We start from the raw sequence: 23,222 nt of genomic DNA on the forward strand, positions 1-23,222 counted from the left end.
GCACCCAGGACGGGACGCCAGTCCGTCACAAGGCACCCCAAGCGGGACTCGAACCCCAGACCCACCGGAGAGTAGGACTGCGGTCCAACCCACTGCGCCACCGCACCCCCTCACTGTATTATATATATATATATATATATGTGTTTGGATTGTCATTCCCCTATACAGCTTCTGTACAGTGGAATGAAATGTCGTTTCTCTGGAGACCATGGTGCAGCACAGAACAGAGTACAAGACGGTAAAGAAATACACAGGACGTGGATGCGGACATGAGCTGTGAACCGTTGGCAGTTTGTAGTGTAGGAGTCATGCCGGGTTCGCTGTTTGACTCCCAGGTGAGTGTTGGGAGGCAGCAGGGTGTTGAGTAATCTGACTGCCTCAGGGAAGAAACTGTTGCGGAGCCTGCTGGCGGTGGCGCGGATGCTCCTGTAGCTCCTGCCAGATGGCAACAGGGTGAAGAGTCCATAAGAGGGGTGAGAGGGGGCGTCCACAACGCTGGTGGCCTTGCGGATGCAGCGGTTTTTGTATGAGGTGTCAATGGTGGGTAGAAGAACTCCGATGATCTTTTCAGCTGTTCTTACCACTCTCTGTAGGGTCTTGAGGTCGGAGGCTGTGCAGTTCCCGTACCACACAGTGAGACAGCTGGTCAGGACGCTTTTTATTGTCCCTCTGTAGAAGGTGGTGAGGATGGGAGGGGCGAGTTTGGCTCTCTTCAGCCTCCGTAGGAAGTGGAGGGGCTGCTGGGTCTTCTTGGCTTGGCAGGTGGTGTTGAGAGTCCAGGAGAGGTCCTCCGTCATGTGCTCACCAAGAAACTTAGAGCTTCTGACTCTCTCCGCAGTTGTTCCGTTGATGTGCGGAAGCGAGCGGTCTGCTGAGGTCCTCCTGAAGTTGACAATTATCTCTTTAGTCTTATCAATATTGAGAGAGAGATTGCTGTCTTTACACCATTCTGCAAGCTGGTTCACCTCCTCTCTGTACGCTGACAGGGCCCACAACTGTAGTGTCATCAGCAAACCTGATGATATGATTTGAACTGTACTTTGCAGCACAGTCGTGAGTCAGTAGGGGAAATGGCAGTGGACTGAGGACACAGCCCTGGGGTACGCCGGTGTTCAGCGTGGCGGTGCCGGAGGTGGAGTTGCCGATCCTGACGGACCGGGCTCTCCCAGTCAACAAATCCAGGATCCAGTTACAGAGGGAGGTAGTCAGGCCCAGCAGGCTCAGCTTTGTAATTAGTTTCTGAGGGATGATTGTGTTGAGCGCGGAACTGAAGTCAATGAACAGCATCCTTACATAGTTGTCTTTTCTGCCCAGATGGGTCAGGGAAAGGTGGATGGCAGCAGATATGGCATCTTCTGTTGAACGGTTGGGACAGTAGGTGTACTGGAATGGGTCCAGTGTGGTTGGAAGGCTGCTCTTTCGGGGTTTCATGACTAGCCGCTCGAAGCGCTTCATGATGATAGGCGCGAGCGCAACCGGTCGGTAGTCATTCAGACAGGACACTGATGATTTCTTTGGCACAGGGATGATTGCGGTCGTCTTGAAGCACACAGGGACAACTGCCTGGCTCAGGGAAATGCTGAAGATGTCCGTGAAGACATCCGCAAGCTGAAAAGCACATTCCCCGAGTACCTGGCCAGGTATGCTGTCAGGACCCGCAGCTTTCTGTGGGTCGACTCTGGAAAGAGTCTTCCTGACATCTGCTGCAGATTGTTACTGTTTTCCACATATTATGAGACTTTTGGACTTGATTTGCTGGCAGATCCACATCAATCCAAGGCCACGTGTAGCATTAAAAGTGCACCTCGTAGCCTAGTGATTACAGCTGCTGTCTTTGGATCCGGTTGCGGGTTCGATCCCCCTCTCTGGCTGTAGTTTCCTTGAGCAAGGTACTTACCCTTAATTACTTCAGTACAATTATCTCGCTGTGTAAGTGATTGTAAGATAATAATTGTAACATTATAAGTTTCTTGGGAGAAAAAGCGTCCGCTGAATGAATCCATGTAAAAGCTGCATGTGGTGTTTTACAACGGGCGTCTGGTTAAAATAAGGATGCAAAAAAAAAGAATATGTACCATTAACTGGAGATATCACATATGGACATGATTGTAAGTGGATGCATTGATTTACAATATTTAATATATTTTGCCAGTCTTTCACGGGGTGCTTCCAGACACCGACTGCTGCTGTTGTGAGACACTGACCTTCGTTCAAAGAGTTTGGAGCCTTTTGTTCTCAAATTCCGTCCCTCAACATCCATTTCCTTGAGTGAAAGGAATGGAGATACATGGTTATTTATCACAGGAGGACAAATGATTGATGGTGGCTAAAAAAAAAAAATGCATCCCAGAATATGAATTTAGTGGTGGAATATTATGCTATATTCATAAGCACATTCGGTAAGTCATTTTGGTGCAAAACTGGTCATATCTTTTGTTAGTATGTCCTTTGGTTTTTGTCATTGTAACATAAATCACGTTTTAATGTAAGTGTTTTTGACGCCGAGATTAAGATATGGAAAGTCTGATGAAAAATTCGACGCGGCATAGAGCGGGCATAGAGCGGGCATAGAGCGGGCATAGAGCGGGCATAGAGCGGGCATAGAGCGGGCATAGAGCGGGCATAGAGCGGCAACTCTCGAGAAGCTTCCAGTCTGCACTTAGTGTTCTTCTGGCCCTTTAAATCTACGCCACGCCGGACTGTACCACGTCGCCTCAAATCAAATTAAATAAAATTCAGCATAAGGCTGTTTTTCAAGAGAAAATGGCGCGAAACGTGTTGCTTTTACGCAATATTTTATTTTTTATTATTTCATTAAGATGACCGAGTGCCCTGTTGGAGCTGGATGCGAACACAGGGAGGAGTTTAAAGCGGGTTAAACCATTCGGGTGGTGACGTGGGTCCACATTGCGGAAGGCGGTTTGTGTTCCTCTCTGGTGTAAAACTCCCTGAGGCGAACAGACACCGTGAGTCCCGACACACACTTTCTGCTGGGGGCCTCAGAAACACACACCGTTGCGCTGAAGCACAGCTTTTGCTTTTTGTCGCTCACGTTAGCATCACCTACTAAAAGCCGGAGTAGTTCAAAAATGGTGGGTTAGTTTGAAAACAAAGGAGAAAAGTGTCTGTCTGCTAATAATTTAGCACACACACACTGACTGACTTCTCGTAGTTTTCAAACCCGCCAACCGCCATTTTCGAACTACTAGGCTTTTTAGTAAGAAAAAAACTAACCTTCAACGCCCGAATTAGTAGTAATAATACTAGTTTTGAATCCCTGTGTAAGTTAGTAGTGTGTTGTGCTTTATATATTTAAATTTATTGGCTGAGGCATTCAGTACCTTGAATCAAGCCTCAAGTATTTGGTTCTGTGGTTAAAATAGTGTGACTGAAGGAAAATCCACTTGGACTCTGAGGGACAAAAAAACCTTATTTTGTTTGAGACACGTACTCTACTGTGTGTGTCTTGGTCTTAAATTGCCAAAGCAAAAATGTAAGCACTGTAAGCGCTCACAGTGTGTGTGTATGTGCTCGTGTAATTTCTTTGGATAAAGTAAACAATTGGTCTTTGTCTTTAGATGATCCTGAGAACTCAATCCACAACAACTGCGCATAAAGCATTAAAGAAGGATGAAGACTCAAATGAGTTGTGAGTATAATATATATATTATATAGTACAGTTGTATATTTTCTTAATGTGTTGTTTGATCACTATTTATATTAACTTGTTACTTTTATAAATACTGGCAAATCTTCAAAATGATCAGACGTAATATACGTATGGCACTCGCATTTGTTACATCTGCTCCCGGAGCACCAGGATGGGAAGGTGTTGCTGTCCTCCCAGAATGTTTTGTTCCATCCAAGGTCCCAGAACCATGAGAGCGATCAAGAGGAGGTTGAGGAGGAGGAGTGGCAGCCGAAGGAATCGGCTCCGCAACAGATGAAGAAAACCGAGGGGATGACAACGAAGCCTGTAGCTAAGAATGCCACCAAATCGAGGGAGCCGAAGGCCAAAGCCGTGAGAAAACCTGCAGCGAAGAGAGCTGTGGCCCCAAAAGTCGGTCTCCAGGAGGCTCCTACCCCAGCCATGAAGAGAGAAGAGGAGGAACCGGCCGCTGGCACCCTCTCGAGCAGCGGAATGGAGAGCTGGTGGATGGTGAAGGAGGAGGTGAGCATGTCAGTCTATCCAAGGCATCAAGGACCACTTTGTGTTTATGGCCTTCCTTGCTGCTCAGGGTTAGAACTGTAATTTATGACCATTTTTTAAAGTTAAGGTTGCTATTATGGCGGTGAAATTGAGCGATTAAAATTAGCAGCGTAAAGTCAACCGAAGTTCGTAACAGTTGCCCTCCTTTTGTTCCAGAGACTGTCATTTCCTGTGCAAAGCGGACAGTCCAGCGACGCCGAGGGGGCGGGCGGCAGTCGGCCCTGCTTTCGCCAGGAGTTGCTCTCGGTCAAGAACGAGGACCCGGGGGATGACTTTACCTTTGAGGAACCCCCCCCCAAGAAGATAAAGCTCAGTAGTGCTCCTCAGGGGAAGCCTGTGAAGCGTCAAACAACAGGGTGTAGCCTGAGCAGCAACATTCATATGAACTGGGATCTGATTGAGGTAAAACCCCAATGACCTGGTAACATGACAAGTATTGGTTGAGACCAGAGAAATATTATTTATGGTACTTGGTGAAGTTATACGCAGATATTTGGAGACGGGTGAAGCTTACTTGAATACTGGAGGGACATGTCCACTTCATCCCACTTTGTTACACCTGTCTCCGCTTTTATTTAGTCCTCAGCTTGTAGCAGCAGTTGCATGAAAGGACAGGATAACGTGTCAGCAGCAACTTTTACCTTTAAAGCTCTTCACCTTGCCTGAAATTTACAATTTACAATGTAAAGTGATGCTTTTACAGTATTGAGTGTATATATTAAAAAAATCAATCTGTTGTGCAACACAATGGCAATGCAACAGCACTTTCTTATTGGCATTTGCTAGATATGAATATACATTTTCAGTGCAGGTTTCCATTACTGAACCTGACATAGTAGTAACATGATCGTTGGAATATGGCTGGTACATACACAGCAGATGTTGGCTGCTGGGCTGTTGCGCTTTCTTTATAGCCCCTGTGCTGCACGGCTCCCCCCCCGTAGGTGCTGTCAGAGAGGATGCAGCTGGAGCGCTGGGTGTGTGCCAACCTTGTCCAGCTCTTCCAAGAGGAGAACACCATTCCCTTCATTGTGCGCTACAGGAAAGAGATCATCAACCACATGGATGCTGATGATGTGCGGGAGGTGCAGCTTGCTCTTGAGGAGCTATGGTGAGAACAGTTTGCACCCCAACATGAGCACCCTGTGGGGTATAGAATGTAGGGAAGAAAAAGAGTCAAAGATGACTGACCAAATTGCTTTCTTCCTACCCTGGTCAATTTTAACCTCCAGATCACCCCAGGTTACGTGCTGGGATAGAACCCGACCACAAATTTTAGCATGTAAGATTATGACGTGGTTTTTCTTGTATTACAGAGGTATTGAATCAGTTCTGTGGTCTTTTTTTTTAAATTTTTTTTTATAGTGTTATCCTTGTAACTGTCCATTTGTGCTATAGGTAATTTTCAAACCGTTGCTACTCTTAGTTCCTACATAGTTTCTTTGCTACCTTAGAGCAAACTGAATAATTTTACAGTTTTTGACTGCAGTTGGCTCTCATGGTTTATTACAGTAACTCACACATGTAGTTAATACACTAAATACCCTAAAATGTGCATAACAAGCTATCAACTCACACAAGAAATTTCTGAATATGAGCCTTGGTGATGTCAAGCACTGCAGAGTATGCCTCCTCCATGTGTGGCATGGGTTCACATTTGTTTTGTATCTCTGGCCACTCAGCATCTTTAAAAAGTCTGATGTTTTATCACGGTCCAAAACCACCATCTATCATAGAAATGAGTCCTATAAAAAGTTGAAAATTCATAAAGGCAAAGGAAAGTCTTGCCTCTCAATTACAGCTTTAAGTAATACAGTGCATAGACTTCTGTTGAAAGGCAATACCATGGTGATTTATTACGAGTGAAACTTTACCAGTAGTTCATCAGAGAGGGATTATGTGCCATGTGTTATCCTATTATTTAATTTAGAAGGCTTGCCTCACTGGGTAGTGTTCTTATAATGGGTGCCAGGAAGCTTAGTGGTTAGAGCTGCTGCCTTTTCACTTGAAGGTTGTCTATTTTGAATCCCACCTACTGCTTTAGTATCCTTGGGAAAGGTACTTGGAATAAATTGCTGTAGAAAAAAAAAATCACCCAGCTTTATAAATGGGTGAACAGCTGTAGTTCTCTTAACGTTGTAAGTTGCTTTGGAATAAAGCATCAGCTAAATGAGTAAATGTACATTGTGCTAGACTGCATCAGGTGAACTGCAAGCTCTGGAAATATTTGCATTGTCAATCTGTGCAATACTTTTTCCCCTCTTATTTATTCCCTCCTTCATTATTTGAGCCCTCATTATTTATTCTGTCCCCTGTTGTTTATTCCCCCCCCCCCCAAAATAAATCCCTGTATGTATGTATATATATATATATTTTTTTTTGTCTACAATATGAGCTATTGGGAACCAAAGCAAAATTACTTATATGCATGTGCATACTTGGCCAAATAAATCTGATTCTGATTTCACAAAATTTATAGATTTTTTTTTTTTTGTGCATTTCACAAAACTTACACGAGAGGGCAACAAAGTACTTTAAATGTCATTTTTTTCCTCTTTTTTTAAATTTTGTTTGTAAACATGTCTTTAGTGCTCTTTCACCAAATTGTGCCTGAATTTGAATTGTTTTGTTGCTTGAAAAATACATTTCTCCATTATATTTAAAATATTTCCAGAGCACATTTTTTGTATGTTGTGTCACTTTGTAAATAAGAAAGCACAAAAAAAGGACCGTTGCCAGAGCTAGACCAGCCTGTTGACAAAATTAAGGCTGTGCTTATTACTCATGGTCACTATCTGTCAGCAAATCAGGTGAAACTTTTGCATGCAGTTGGATTTGCTATGTTTGCTCTATTTATGAAAAGCAAATTCTAAACATTTCTTAGGAAAGTCTGTTACGGTGAAAACATTTCTCAAAAGTTCAACAGTCAGGGATCCACTGCACCAGAAGTTGTTCTGCATTCCACATACATTTTTATATTAACTTATATAAGGTAGTGTCTGATTAAAAAAAAAAAAAAAGTCATTTTTTTTAATTTGCAAAATTGAGTCTTTTCTTCCCTTGTCATATCTGGTATTGAAACTCTTGACAAGTTTGTGCTTTTCTGCAGTACGGTCTCCAAGAAATGCCAGTCCATTTGCCAAACCCTGAAGAAGGAGGGGGTTCTTAATGCAGGCCTTGAGGAGGCCTTGAAGAATTGCCGAACCAGAGACGAGCTGGAGCATGTGGTGTGTAAGATGGCTCAGCATCTCCCTGTTCATCACCTTATATTCATCTTTCATTATTCATGCAGAAATGGGTTCTATTGTTTACCATGTTCTTCCCTTTTTTTTTTTTTTTTTGCTGTATTCTGTTACAACATAGTGCTTTACTAAATGTTTAAAATGACCTGTCATCCATGGAATGTATTCATAGAATTTGTGGGCTGAATGGTTAGGCTTTGAATTTGTGTTGTGCCACAGTTGTTTTACTTAATATCTATAGCCCCTGCTCATCCTTTTTATTGTATTTATTGTTGTTAACTTGTATAAACTGAACAAATGATGTTAAACAACTGTGTATAACTAAATATATACTTTTTTGTGTCAACTTGTGCACTCAGTATGCCCCATATAAGAAGGGCAGCAAGCTTTCAAAAGCCCGACGGGCCAAGCAGCTAGGCCTGGATCCTGCTGCCCAGGCTCTTCTGCAGACTCCCCAGACCCTCAGTCTTCACTCCTGGGTCAAGCCGCACATCCAAGGTATCCCCCAAGGCCTCCTCGGTGCTGCCTGCTGCTTGTGTACTGTGTTGGAAATATACTGTCAACAAATACATGTTTTCCTTGATTTAAAGGAGTAGTTTTCAAAATCTTTGTAGTTATATACTGCTTGTTACCTGGTTATGAAGTTGGTTTATAAAGGATACTCTATTCCATTCTGTGTGGGGGGGTGGGAAATGTCTCATTATTCATGTTAAAATAATGCTAATATACAATAATAATATGCATACAGAGTAGTATTTTAGCTAGATTTTTTTTTGTTCTGTACTATTACTTTCATTTCTAAATCTTTTTTTCTTTAACTTTTCCTTTTCAGCACTGAAAAAATACTCATGTTTGTTGCTAGCCATTTTTAATGCAACTTTAAATGGAATCACAAAGCAAATGTTCTGTACATTAAACAACATTTTTGTAAATTAAATGCAATCAGTGATAGGCATACAATCGATGATAAATGTAATGCCACCTGGCAGCAAGGCCAGCCAGTGCTGTTGTACAGCAAATAGAGCCGTTGTTAGATGTTTCGATCAAATGTCAGGTCTTGAAAACAATATCACGGGGCTGATAGGGATGACTGTAAACCCTAAGTCACACTCCACAGTCCACGCTGGTCGTGTAGTGGTTAGAGCTGCTGTACCCAGAGGTCACAGGTTCGATTCCCACCTCCGGCTGTGGTACCCTTGAGCAAGGTACTTACCCTAAATTGCTCCAGTAAAATTATCCAGGTGTATAAATGGATAAATAATTGTAAGTAGCGCAACGCTGTAAGTTTGCTTGGAAAAAAGTGTCAGTTAAATGAATAAAATGTAGATGTACATGTGACAAGTAGATATATTTAGATGAATTTGAGACATTGAACACTGGGGGGCAGCAGAGTACCTGATATGTTTAATTATGTTTAATGGACCTGCTGGGCCAATGTTCCAATTCCCATGTTCCTCCATCTCCTGGTATTTTACATTACAGTGTTACCATTTCACAGCTGCGCTCACATGTAATTCTTACTTGAAGGTTGCACCAAAATCCCTGGCCTTAACTGTTCCGAGATACAAATCGATAGTATAGTTTGCTTTTTTTGTGATAGTTGACACACACACACACACACAGTCTGAAACCGCTTGTCCAAAGCAGGGTCATGGCAAGCCGGAGCCTAACCCGGCACCACAGGGCGCAAGGCTGGAGGGGGAGGGGATACACCTAGGATGGAATGCCAGTTTGTTGCAAGGCACTCCGAACGGGACTCGAACCCCAGACCCACCAGAGAGCAGAATCCAGACAAACCTGCTGTGCCACCTACCCTCCCGATAGTTGAGCAAAAGAAAAATGCCTTTGTGCATTTTGCTTTCCTTCTCTTTGTTTTTGCTGAGATTGCAACACTTAGTATATGAAAGATATTTTGAGAATTGGACATAGATCCTTTTAATTGAGCACAAGACATTTTCAACAATTTTCTTTTTTTCTCTCCCTCCCCCTGCCATGTTTGTCCAGTGAATTATTCAGTTCAGGTGATGTATGAAGTTTTCAACATGGATTGTGCAAGTGCTTAAATATTTATGTGTATGTTCTGTTCTGTTCTGTTGAACAGCTGCTTAATAGGATTCTGGCAATCTGAGCAAAAAATGATGCTCGTTGTGCATTACAGGCTATGCAGAATATTAAAAATAAGGTACACCCTGATCCCAGAGAATGTGATGTAATATGTCATGCTTGTCTGACATATGTCTGTCTGATATGCCCCCAGGTGTATCCACTTTGGAAGAAGTGGCCACTGGTGTAGAGCAGATTCTAGCTGACATGATGGCCAAGGACAAGGAGACGTTGGCCTACGTACGATCTCTGTGAGAGCATTCTCCTCTTGTCCATGTGCTTCCTGCCTCACTGTGTTAGGTCTAGGCTCCCAGACAGGTGTTACTGCCTGCAAAAACAATTACAGTCTACAAGGCAATTGTAGGTATTCACCCACTGAGTTAATTTCATTAACTGATTGTCCTCATGAGTGTCGCAGTGGTCTGGAGCCTATCCAAGAATCACGGGGTGCTAGGCTTGAAGGGGTACATTTGCAGGGTAGCTGCATGTGCACACAATAACGGTTGTAGATGTCATTAATTTTAATTAAAGTCTTTAATCCCAGACAATTTTTGGTTTTTACCTGATCATATAGCTACATATTTTAAGGTTTGAAAACAGAGCTCCTTCTGAAACTGACAGTCTTCAGGTAACAAGCCTATGTCTTAAAGTCATTGTGACATCCTCTGCCTTGCACTAATGAGCTTCTGCTCCATCTGATGTTGCCTTGTATGGTGATTTGTGTGGGTTTGTATGTTAGCGATTGTGCTGAAAGTACTTGGTCACATCTTTCTCTCTGGCAGGTGTGATCGGAACACCGTGACGATCCACTCCTCTTTGTCAAAGACGGCCCTCAAGGAGAAGGAGAAGGGGAAGGAAATGCAGCAGAGACCAGTGGAAAAGCCAGGAAAACCCAAAGACATTGACAAGTTCCACTTATATTATGACTTCACCTGTGACGTGCGTCGCATTCAGCACCATCAGGTTTGATGCCTGTCTGCTCGAGAGAGCGTTTCATACACATCCCATCCAGCACGAGTGACCCATGGCTTCTGAAGGTGCACGGGGAAGGATGTTTAACTGTGATCACTCTGTCTTAGCTTTATGAGAAGCTGAGAGTAGGTGAGGCTGTAGCCCTGTGATGATGGTTAGGTTTGACATACGTGGCACCCAACACGTAGAGATTCAGGCAGACTTTAGGCACAATTGGTTGCAGCTCACAGATTGAGGAACAAAGTAGTCTAATTACCTGGGACCGTATTTATTAGTTCTACCTGGTCTTTTAAAAGTTTGACACTCCATCAGCTTTGTGTTCCTCTCCATAGACGTGTAACATGAACCTTCACAAGGTGTGTTAGGACGTGCTCTGCCTCTCTCGCTGCAAGGTAAACTCCTTAATTTCGAACATGCAGATTCTCCCGAAACTATCTTTCTGTGTTAAGAGCACTCTGTCAGTAGTACTGTGCTTACAGGGACTGAGTTACAGCTTAAAAGATAAAGCTTTTTCTCCCAAACAAGGTCTGCAAAGGAAAAAAGTAGTGCACTGACTTGTTCTCAGGTTCAGTAAGGCTCGCATTCTCTGTTCTTGAAGATACTTTCAGTAGGAGCAAGGCAGAAGAGGAGGGTGAGATGCACAGACATTGGACGGTATGGCATTTGGACTCCTCTGTGCCCCTCCTCTAAGCGTTTCTGTCAGGCGTGGTTAGTTCTAGTGCAGTAGCGGACAGGGGCTGTTAGGGCGGCTGGTACCTGCCCCCCCCGACCTAGTACTACCCTGCCTTCTACCGTCCCTCCCCTGTGCTTGGCAGCTTGGTTACTCAGAGTCTGCGCGGGGCCACATGTCACCGCCGGTCTGTCAGCCGTGCACAGCAGCTCGGCATGCCCGTGTCCTCCGGTCATTCCCCAGCCGCTCCTCTTAACATATGTGACATGTCCCCACTACGTCGTGATTGGATTAAGGGCAGAGATTGACAGGTGTTCCTCCGTGGTGACAGCCGGACGTGGCCCCACAGTGAGCGAGCGGCTGCTACACACGCCTTCTCGACTAGCCTTCTCCGCCCGCCTCTGCGCCTCGACCCAGGGCAGTACTTTGCTCCTTTCCTCACTCGCTTTGTCAGTAAGTGTTAGTTTCTCCTCTGTGACCTGCTAAGCTGTCGCATTTGAGCAAAAGTGGACCTTTGTTTCATCAAGCACGCATGAAAAAGGGCAAATGCATTTTGACAGAAGGCATGTGTGCGCTCGGAAATGCGCATGTTTAATTTAGCACGTTATTTCAGTCGGTGTATAAAAGGCGGAAGTTTAGGGGAGTGGTGAGGGAGCTGGACTTGAGGGTTTCAAGTCAGATTCACAGCCGGCGAACAGCTATTTGACCCTTGGGAAAGGTTGTTTGCTTGTGAGGATTTGCAATCAAAGCACAAAAAGTGACAGAAAACTTATGGAGTCTATTTTGAAGCACTTCTGCTCATTGTAATTTGGAAGTGTAAAAAGGGCGGGTGCTACTATCAGGGGTGTCAAACGAAGTTCATCAAATGCCGGTCCTCCTTTTTAGCCCACTAACCTTCCTTAAGTCCTAACTGTTTTTTAAATTTATTAAGCTGTCACCGTTGTCCAAGGGGACTTGCGGTGTTAAGGTTGCAGTGTTAGGCGGTTGTCACCTGGGCTCTGGGTTCAAACGTGGGTTCAGACCTGGTTTAGCCTCTGTGATGTTCACATGGCTCTCCTTATGTTAGCAGGGGTTTCGACCCACAGTCCAAAGACGTTTCAGGTGAACTGGGCAATTCCAGGTGTGTGTGGCTGTCAGGGTGCGTCACATTGTGAAGCCATGTGGATGGCTGGGTGCATTTAAGTAGTTTATTGTAACTAGTGTTGTCAGTTGCTTTAGACAAAGATGTTAGCTAAATAGAAAATAATAATGTCAGTTCAAAGTAGCTCCTTGATTAAAGGCCATATAATAGGAGTGGGGTGCTTTGATTTGGAGATGACTGCTCTAACTGCTTTGTTGACCGCCCACTAACGTACCACATATATTTTCACCCGCAACCACATTCTTTTCATTTATAAACAGTCTAATGTCGACAGACTAGTGGTGCCAGTACATAAGGTGTAGCAGTTAAAACCATAAATGACATATACATCAGAGACAGCATTGTGGTTAGAGCTGCTGCTTTTCACTTGAAAGGCTCAGGTTTGAATTTGGCTGCAGCACCATTGAGCAAAATACATGCCCTGAAATTCTGCTGTAAAAATTACCCAGCTTTATGAAAAGGTATATAAACCAAGTTACTTCGGAGAAAAATGATAGATGGAGAGATATAAAAAAAAAAAAACTCCATTGATTCTGAAGGAAACTGGCCATTGTCACCTAAATGAACACGTTATAATAAATAACCTTGGGCCTTTGGCTCAAGACATCTGCTTTAGACAGGCATCTCTGTGGTGTAAAATGGAAACAAACCATTAAGACAAGCTTTTTAAATTGTTGTTTCTACACTTACTTCTTACACAAATTTTATTTGGTAGCAGCTACTTAGGAACCTCTCTTTCTGTAAGTATGGGATTAGCTGTTCTATGCAACTGGGCTGTTTGCATTGTGTTTGAATGAACAATGCCCCTGGTTTTTTATGCTTTGTCTTCATAACTCAGTAGGTATGGTCACATTTAGAGGGAATGCTCACTGTAATTCTCACAACATGGTCCAACATTTCTCTCTCTGCCCCATCGTATGAGCTTAGTTCTCAGAGGCTTCTTGAACAGGGCCTCTGATCCACTGCTGGGTACACAGACACGGAGCTCAGTGCACAAGGATTCTCAAATGCAGCAGCCAGGACAGCCCTCATCTGTGTGTATGTTTGTGTCAGGGTACAGGTGAGCAAGGGGCAGTATTGGATGCACAGGGCCACCCGGTGAGCTTGACATGGTGCGCTCAGCACCACTTCCAGGGATCTCCCACCCCCGCGCCAAGAACTGATGATAGATACATGGTGACAGCAGCGGTGTTAGGTGACGTGCTCCCCTGATTGACTGTTTACCTGTTAGCCTCTGGATTAAATCTCTTTCAGATGTTGTCTTTTGGCTGTCACTGAAATCACTTCCTGTAGTATTTTGTGTTTTGATTAAAGTTGTTCACGGTCGATACTGAATTAATCAGCGTTCAATGTGAGCTTGTCTCCCATAAGGCTGTAAAAATGGAGAGAAAAAAAAGGATTATATAGAGCTGTACTTCTACTCGCGCTCAGATGGAGTTGGACGCTTCTATGTCTTTTTGCATATGCTGGAAAACAAACAGTGGAACTACTTTCAAAGTACAAACTGTCAGTTTCTTACCCAGTTTATTTACCATTTCATTGTTTCAACAAGTAGTTTTGTGAATGTGAAAAGGACATAAAATTGAGGTACCCAACTATACTTTTCGAAGCGTCCCACACACTTTGAGAGCCGTTCATTTTGGAGGTTGTCGTTATACATTTGTTGAGGTTGTTGCTCAAGGTCTCAGAATTTGCTCTTCTAATTCAATTTGCGTCTGAAGCTTCAATGAAATGTCTCGTCAATGAAGGCCCCCAGCAAGGAAGATGTCTTTTCGTCTGTTGCTTTTATTAGGTTAATTCTTTGATAGACAAGTGGATAAAGAGCCCTGTTTTCCTGGCGGTAAACTCATGTAGAGCAATTTTTCAACAGCAGCCGGGCAATAAAAAAAATAAAAATTTTTTAAATGTAATGTTTATAGACTTCAGGGAAAATGTTTTCAGTTGATCCTCATACTCGGTACTTTGACAGGCCAAGTAGAATATTAATTTGGTGATGAATGTGCCACATAGAAGGGCTGTGTGTTATAATTTTGGAATATAGTTTACTTTTAGTGTTTCAGATTAAATGGCTCAAAACTGTAAATTGGTTCTATAAGAAACCAGGTATTTCAAATGCTGCTGCGTGACCTGATCAGCATTACTTGGTAAAGAAATACAACTTCATCTTATTTCTTGTCTTGTAAGTTTTTTTTTTTTTTTTTCCTTGTTTTAAAAAGTAGTCTATTTCAGAGTATTGTACACATCTTGTTCTGATTTTGTTTGTATTGATTGTTATTGTTTTTATATATATGATTGCTATTTTAATATTGTCATAAGTGTGGTGGCAGACTTTCTAGGTCAGTTAATTTAAATTAGGCCTTTGCAACAGTGAAATAAATTAAATTTTCTTAGATTTTCGTTTTACTTAGTAAATATGGAGCTTGCCATATTTTAGGTTTATTTTAATTTCTGTTAGCATTGTTTTCCTGAAATCTGGTATCAGATTTTGTTGTGCACGAGACAGCATTTGTTTTTTCTCAACAAGAAAGACAAAATTAATTTCTACTCTTCATTTGAATTGCCGTGTACGGTTTTGCACAGTAATTTTTGAAGCAGTCCTGTTGGATATGTTTGGGAATCGGATATTGAATATGCAGTGCAATAATACAAATTAATGAACTGTGTATTGAACATACCGTTGTAATTGTTTTGTTTATGAAAAATGATGGCTTTTTAAAAACTAATTAAAGCAACTATCGAAGTTGAATGTCTCAAAATGAAAGGTGTTTACCAGAACACATCTGCCAATTCCAGGTCCTGGAGGTTCAGGGTGAGTGTGTGTTTTTTTGTGTGTTACAGCCTGTCACAAGTGATCAGTAATAATCAATTTGGCCCATGCTTGAGCACATTAGCATGGGGATGCGGGCATACCTCTTGGTCGATGGCTCCGATTGGTGGAATGGGAACGCGGCGGATGGAGGGCATGGTGGGGGCGGTGTTGCACCAGCGCACCTGAGTGTTGGGTCACGAGGTAATTAACGCTGATCCTTTCTGGCAAACCAGCAAGTCTGTGTGACCTCGCTCTCTCTAACCAGATCCATCAGTGGGATCCCCTGGGCTCACAGCCAGCCCCGTTAGGGGGTGTCTGTGTTGTGTTCTAGTGCGAGCTCGTCACCTGCCCGCCCGCCCGCCTGCCTGTGTGTGTCTGTGTATGTACACACATGTGCTCAAGCCAAACGTGTCAGTGTCCTGGCATGGCTCATACCTCTCTTTGCAAGGAACGTTTGTCTCTTGTCCTTGTTGTCATGGGTTATGTGTTGCCCGGCACCCTGTGGCTCTTGCTCAGGTAACTGTCTTCATCCTATCAGGCGTGCTGGGTGGTGAGGGGGGGGTCCTCTTCCTCCCCACATTAAAACAAGTCACCGGCAGGACCACCGTAATGGAAAAGCTCTCTGTCTCCTGTTTGTTCTTTGGTGGGGGGGTTTAACTTTTGCGCTTTGAAGCATTTTTTTTTTTTTTTTTGGTCTTGATACTGCCGCTGAGGGAACTTTCAGGCTTTCCAGGGGCGAATAACCGAGAGAAACGAATGTTGCGTGAGGTTATTCGTCCAAATGGGCACCCAAGGGGCTAAGTGCCAATTCAAGAAATTGTAATATTTGTCCTAACTCTCACTGCCTTAATGTAAATCTAAATTGGTGGACTAGCCATGTTTAGACATGGGGGGGTGTGGAGGAGGTGGAGTGACATTTGTCATCTTCATCCTTCCGCTTGAAGTCTAGATTGATGCGTTGTTGGCCCCCAACACTCGTGATTTCCTTTCTGTCCAAAAGGCTTCTTGGAGAAAAGGTCAGGCACTTAAAAGTATTTGCTTAACATCATGTCACTTTTCTTTAAAGAGGGAGTGAAAGCAAAGAGGGACAATTTTTGACACTGTGTGGGACAGACTGTGTACACTTGTAGGTATGGGCAGGGTCGGGGGGGGGATACGGAGGTCTGAACCAGCTGCCATTTTGGGGTACGGTGGACATGGTGAGTGGTGGGGTAAGGGGAATAGCATTCTTCGCCCTGCCGTGTGTCATCTGTCTCAGCAGGTTACCCCTGTCTTGCAGATCCTGGCCATTAACCGAGGGGAGAATCTGAAGATTCTGACAGTGAAGGTCAACATCCCCGACTGGGTGAAGAGCGAGTTCTGCAGATGGTGTGTCAACGTCAGGTCTGTGGTCCCCTCTCCATCCTGATAGGGCTGTCACGAAGTCCTTCAGATGCCTGAATTGACACCTGGAATGTGATTTATTTATTTATTTTTTAAAATATCTTTTGAGATCAGATGAGGCCTCTACTGGTGTGTTGGCATGGTGACATGCCAGCTTTGGTAACACAGTTAGTCTCAGGTTAAAAGTACAGGCCTTTTACACAGTGCCTATTTCTTAAGCTTTCTGTTCTGGAATCTATACCTCCTTTATACATGAAGCAGTGTCTGTGTTCCCTTCGTTTAAAAGAGAAATTCGCACAAGTTTAGCACACCTGAGTGACTTCCAGAGAACTGTCGAATAAATGGACAAAAACTCAAAACTAATTGCAGCACACAAAAGAAACACCATGAAGAGTACTTCTAAATTATGTGCAGTGATGACTTTTTGAATAATTGGTAGAATCTAAGCGCAAATATAAATATCACGAGATTTAACATTCATAATAGCACCTGCAGTTTAGACTCTTTGCTGTGAAATAAGGAAAAATTAAATGTTTATTAAATTTTGTATTCTTTCAAGATATGTCATTTAATGTTAAATACAAGTAATAATAAGCCTGAAATCTGTTGGTTGCAGAGAACAGAAGACATGCAGTTGTCTTCTTAAACCTGTTAAAATGAGCTGCAGAGACTTGTATTATGCAAGTCATGTATTTGTCTCATTTATTGTTATGTAAATAAATACATTTATGTATGTTCAGATGTAGACATTTTATCTGAAATAAAATGTAACTGTACTGAATATATAATGCTGGGTTGAGCAGAAGTTTGTATCCTACTTTGAGGTGCTCAGAAAGAGACAGGTTATGTTTGCGTTGTGCCTTCATTCATCGCTTGTCCACAGCCACAAAATTGTCCTCTGTGGGGGCTGTTAGGGGTCTGACCAGTGGCAGGTCCCTGCATCAGTCTATGCATGGGCATGGAGGGCACTGGCCGCCTGCCTAAGGATGGGGACCTTCCTCTCTTTACATAGCCAAAAGGAAAGCAGTACCACCGTACGATTTAGATGGAGAAACGTAAGTCACTTATGGAAGAAAGCAGTATTCGTCATTCTGCTGTTTTCCAAAGATCCAGCATCAGAAAAACTGCTTTCTCTATTAGATTCTGGGCACAGATGCTCAATCCTACCCAGTTTCAGAAAGATAGTTTGTAAAACCCTTTATCAGTATAGAGCATAACTGGAATTCAAAATAATGCGTTAAATTTGATAATCAAGTGACATACTTTTTCATAAATTATTTATTAAAAAAAAGAAATGATAGTTGTGCATTTTTCACTGTTAGATATTTAATATGCTATTATTGTGTAATGTCACACGAAGCACAAATTCTAAGACATTATACACAGCTGACAAACTGCTTATTTGCAGAGCAAGTGCAATGGCTTTCTTATGCTAATGCTGTACTGCACTTTACTGCTTCAGTTTTATTTGTATTTTTATTCATGTTTATATGTTTTAGTTCTGCTTGAAAATGTTTAATCTGTTCAGATATACAAGTTTTCAGCAAATATAAAATTGTTTTCAGTAATATTTTGAGACCGCTAGTCTGTACATAACTTTTGCATTACAAAAGATATTCCTAACCTTGCTCTTAAAGTCCTAACGAAACAAAGCTTTTCTCAGTGAATATGCTGACTGTGTTCAGTAGTCTTTGGGACTAAATGTGGTAGTTGTAGAATGTTTTTTTTATATTTTTTTTTTTTTTTTTTTGAAAAATTGTCTGAATTGTTGTCTTTAGTAAAACATTTGAGTATAAAAGACAATGCTAGGTGAAGTGTGGAGTTGCGCACACATGTTTTGAATTTGGACTGAAGAACCTGAAATCACGGTGCACTTCGTTTTTATTAATGTCACTGGTTCACCCTAAATCACTTTAGGAGAGAAGACGAACCATATGGCAGGAATACAACTGCTGTTTCCTGCTCCCAGAAACATCTGGATTCTACAGTTTCAAGGCATAAGGGACAAGGGTGTTTTGGAGCAAGATTGGCTGGTGTCATTACAGGCACTGGGTCAAAAAAGAATAGTGAAAACAGCATGATATCGTTTTTGGTGGAGTTCCCCTTTGAACAGATCATCCCTGTGCAACGTATGCGTATGTAACCGATCCTCGTGTTTTGTCTGTGGTTGGGTCTCAGGTGGAGGCCAAAGGCGTATGCACGAGAAGACCTCATGAAGATCTTGAACAGCGCTGTGGAGGATTCATACAAAAGGCTCATCATGCCCCTGCTCTGCAGATCCTATAGGTACGTAGTTAAGCTACATGTAGTATAACGGCTGAGACGTCGAAGTTCAAGCCCTTTTACGTGACCCTGCTACAGGACCTTTGAGGAAAATACTTAGCATTAGTTGCTTCTGTAAACAACGATGCATGACAAAAAATTTGTCTACAGAAGATATTCAAAAACAAAGATTGCCCACTGCCATATGGGCTTCTTGTAATTTTTTCTTTATCCCCTCTGGGTTTTTTGTGGGTAATGTTTAGTTCTCTCTCCACCCCCCCTCCACACAACCCCCCAGGAGCAGCCTGACAGCCGCTGCGGAGAAGGAGTCGGTGGCAATGTTTGTACGAAACTTGCGCCGGCGGTTACTCGCGTGCCCTGTGCGCGGCCGTGTCATTATGGGGGTGGACCCAGGCTTCAAACACGGCTGCAAGCTGGCCATCCTCTCGCCAACCAGTAAGAGTTCTCGCTGCCAGCCATCCTTTTAAATAGCACATATGTCTCCCAGCTTGCATCTGCTCTCTCACTAATCTCAGTAGGCGTACTACTTCATAGTGATTAGCAAATCAGGTATCTGGTACTGCTGAGGAAACCTGTTAAGTGTAAGTACTGGGTTAGTTGGTAGCTTACTGATTTGAGCTGTGGCCTTGCAGTCAAATTGATGATGATGATAATGAATCAACGTTATCAACTCAAAGTTGATTTCCAGGTCAAGGGAGGGAACAGAATTGGTTTGTCATCACCTTCTGTTGTGCATGTCTGTAGGGGGCAAACATGGGGAGAACATGCACACTCGACACAACTGGAGCTGCATTCAAACCACACGTCAGCATTTCCTGCCATGTTACTTTGATTCAGCCACCAGCGTTAACCTGATGTTCTACTCTGTTGTCAAATTTCCCGGATTCTGATCCCAATTCTTGCTGTAGCGACATTAAGCTATGTGTTTACCTTGAATTGGGGTGCTAGGAATAGCCTGATTTGTAAATGGATCAAAAATCGTGAGTCGCCTGGAACAGAAAAATAACATTGTGGGTTGTTGTTGTTATTATTACAGATATATTTTATATGAATTTCAGCTGTTAGTTTTTTCTGACCAAAAAAACCTGTACATTTCAGAAGGATGTGTTTTAGTGTCTTTAAGTGGTTTCAGTTCGGACTGTTCCCTTTCAGGCAGATGTGGTTCCATGTGGTGTGGTAGCAGAAATGTGCATATGCAAGTAGTAAAACCTTTCTTTAGTAGGCAGGTAGAGAGCTGGCCTAACAGGCCTCTTGCAGTGCCCCCTTGCTTCCAGCATGTCCCCTATGTATGAGGGGACCCCCCCCCCCCACTGTGCTTCCACTGCACCCTTCCAGGTCACCTGGCCCTACTGTATACAGTATAGTACAGACTCTTTGCAAGATCATCATCCTCCTGTAAAAGCTGCCACTGGAGCTGTCCACATATGCCACCCCTGCCATGCTAGAGCGGAAGGACAAGCAGGTAGCCTAGTAGTTAGAGTCCCAGCATTTGGATCCAAAGGTTGCAGGCTCAATCGCCACCTGTAGTACCCTTGAGCAAGGTACAGTGCTTACCTTAAATTGCTCAAGTAAAATTACCCAGCTATATAAATGGGTAAATAATTGTAACCATAACATTGTAAATAAGTGTAAATGTAAACAAGGAGCTGGCAGCTCTCCCTCCTCCTTCACTGATTCTTGCTTCTGTGTCTTAGGCCAGATCCTGCACACGGATGTGGTGTACCTGCATTGTGCACGTGGGACTAGGGAGGCAGACAAGCTGCGCAACCTAATGATGAAATACAAGTAATGCAGCTTTTCTGTTCTCACTCGTTTGACTACATACAATGAATAATAATGCTGAAAAATACTCAGATTTAAATCTAAGTTTTTCATCAGCTACTTTAGAATTGTTGGTTCATATTTTTACCTTGTGCTTTATATAGTTTTACGGTATTTACACTACCAGCTGTACTGATGCGTCGTGGTTAGAGCTACTGCCTTTGGACCCAAAGGTTGCAGTTTCAAGCCTCACCTCTGGCTGTAGTACCCTTGAGCAAGGTACTAACCCTAAATTGCTCCAGTAAAAATTACCCAGCTGTATAAATGGGTAAATAATTGTAACCTCAGCACTGTAAGTTGCTTTGGAGAAAAGCATCAGGTAAATGAGTAAATGTTGGTTCAGACTGGCTTTTTTAAATGAATGTCTTTTTCTCATAAGTTGTCAGACTCTGGTCATTGGCAATGGGACGGCATGCCGGGAAACGGAGGCTTTCTTCACCGACTTGATAGCCAAGAAGTTTTTCCATCCCCTGGATGTTTCTTACTGGTGAGAATTTCCTTTTCCCATCTCATGTTTCAATGTTGGGTCTTTTTTTTTCTCTTCCCCATTCCACGCTCGTATTTTTACCTCGTGCTTTATATAGTTTTACGATATTGATGCATCAGTCCTGTGTGCAGTATTGTTTTATCTGCTTTGTTTTTTGACATGTACCTCAGAACCTCTTTGTGGTATTCAACACAGTGACCTAATTGTACCCCAAGTGTACTGCTGTACGCACATTACACCACTTATGTACCAGGACTGACTTGTGGGCCACAAGAAAGTTATTTATTTTAGTTGTTTCTTGTATTCATATTTTTTTGGCAGTTTTTATCCATTTTGTTTGTTTCTTACCTTTGTTGCACTGTGAAGGCTAACTAGCTGCTGGCTTGGAAGATTTTTTGTGAAAATGTTTGTGATCAGCATTGCTGAGTGATTCAAGCGTTATATTGTGCAAAACATTATCAAACTCTGCAGCTTTTATGAAAGTGGGAAAATAGAGTGCTGATGAGGAATGGGCCAGGGAGAGGTGAACCTGCAGATGAAATGGCAACAGACATGAATGTATTATTGTGGTTTTTAAATACCATCTGGACCTTTTTCTGTCATTCTTAATTAAAAACAAATATTTCTCACTGTTCATGTAACTGACATAGCTGTATAAGTTTAAATCAGACTTCAGTGTCTGGGATTTTCTTTTTTTTTCTCTCTCCTTTTTTGCCATATCTGTGTTTGTTGACATACAGCTGGGACTGGTTCTCCTCCCAGAACTAGCCAGTAACAGCCACTGGGGTTGTGTTATGGATCTGTCCATACAGGTCACTGTGTGTGTCGCACCAAAGGTGGAGGGGAAGTTGCTTTTAAATTAAGGAACCCCTGTTGAGTACAATACACACATTCTTCAGATGGACTGACATCTGTTTCCTTCTGCTGTTCAGATAATATAATGATGAGCAGGTCGGCGTGGAGTCGTGAGCAAAAAGCCTTGTTGACAGATGTGGGATTGACAGTCACGGTGCTGCTGGCCTCTGCTGTTGTGCAGGACCTCTCGCTGTGACTCTCTAGAGTTATGTCCCAGTTGAGAATGATAGGCTAGAACCTGAAGCCTCCCTGCTCCCTATTTGCTTGGTGGGGAGGGGCTCACCTATCTCAGGTTTTATAGTTACTGAGCGTGGGGTCAGCCACCAATTTGGATGGTGGCCATATCTTACATTGGCCCAGTAATTATTTAAAAAAATAAAAAAGTTGCAGCCCCCCTTCAGCATATGGTCAGCTTCCAGATGTTTGTTTTTCCTATCTTCAAGAATGATTTTAGAAGTTTCTTTTCCGCTTCTCTTTGGTTAAATACTGTTGGAAAATGTCTAAAGCCTCTCAGAAGTGGTCTTGAATGTCCCTCCTAAATTTACTGAGTATCTGAACTTAGAGTCCCCAACCTGCTAGCACAAGTTTCATTTCTGTGTTTATTCTCCCCCCCATCTGGTGACACAAGAGCAGGTTTGACGAAGTTACACTCAGTGGCTCCAACTGGCCACTGCTCGAATGTTCATGCATTTTTGAAGTTTAATATTTTAATTCATTTTTCATCCCTTGACTGATCCCAGTCAGTCAGTAAGAAGATACCATATGCAGTATTCCCTTTGAGATGGGATATTGTTCTACATGGGAACTCTCTGCTGGAAGGGGGAAATTTCTTAGAGCTGAAAGTATGTCAAATAGACACATCCCTGCTGAAAAGAAACGTGATCTTTCACAACTGTGCTTGGTATTTCATTTCCAAGAGCATGATTAAATGTTTCTGTACTTTTAAAAAAAAAAAAAAAAAAAAAACGATAAACTTACTGCTGGGCATTTTTCTGGTTACTAAAAAGAAAGGTAACTCCAAGGAGGAGATTTATATTTTATGCTGCTTGAAGTCAGTTATAAATCATTTGAATGGTAACAGTCAAAGGAATTTTGATCATCACTATTTTTTCAGGAATCTTTGTTGTGGCCCCACGTTCACCTCTACAGTTAATGTGAACATAAATAAATGCCATTACATGCATAGTTCAAGGCTTGGTCCATCTACTAGCAATAAATGACCAAAAATGTTTCTTGATGGGGTGCA

General features: G+C 42.7%; 1 protein-coding gene across 4 annotated transcripts in view; it reads left to right on the top strand.

The window, feature by feature from the left end:
• Window positions 1–1,551: 1,551 nt before the first annotated feature.
• Window positions 1,552–23,222, top strand: part of srbd1 (S1 RNA binding domain 1) — a 74,797-nt gene continuing 53,126 nt past the window's right edge. For 2 of the 4 annotated variants that reach the window (XM_018725068.2, XM_018725071.2), the window contains exons 1-14: window positions 2,916–2,966; window positions 3,579–3,649; window positions 3,868–4,171; window positions 4,367–4,612; window positions 5,155–5,321; window positions 7,320–7,437; window positions 7,812–7,950; window positions 9,710–9,806; window positions 10,338–10,518; window positions 16,427–16,530; window positions 18,709–18,816; window positions 19,091–19,248; window positions 20,508–20,598; window positions 21,014–21,121. In XM_018725068.2, the coding sequence (XP_018580584.2) occupies window positions 3,579–3,649; window positions 3,868–4,171; window positions 4,367–4,612; window positions 5,155–5,321; window positions 7,320–7,437; window positions 7,812–7,950; window positions 9,710–9,806; window positions 10,338–10,518; window positions 16,427–16,530; window positions 18,709–18,816; window positions 19,091–19,248; window positions 20,508–20,598; window positions 21,014–21,121 (1,892 nt within the window). In that variant the 5' untranslated portion in view covers window positions 2,916–2,966. Of the gene's footprint in view, window positions 1,641–2,915; window positions 2,967–3,366; window positions 3,494–3,578; window positions 3,650–3,867; window positions 4,172–4,366; window positions 4,613–5,154; window positions 5,322–7,319; window positions 7,438–7,811; window positions 7,951–9,709; window positions 9,807–10,337; window positions 10,519–16,426; window positions 16,531–18,708; window positions 18,817–19,090; window positions 19,249–20,507; window positions 20,599–21,013; window positions 21,122–23,222 lie in introns of those variants that run through there. The other 2 variants (XM_018725070.2, XM_018725069.2) reach the window with 2 other exon arrangements.

Source organism: Scleropages formosus, chromosome 8 (assembly GCF_900964775.1).
Source record: "Scleropages formosus chromosome 8, fSclFor1.1, whole genome shotgun sequence".
NCBI lineage: Eukaryota > Metazoa > Chordata > Actinopteri > Osteoglossiformes > Osteoglossidae > Scleropages > Scleropages formosus.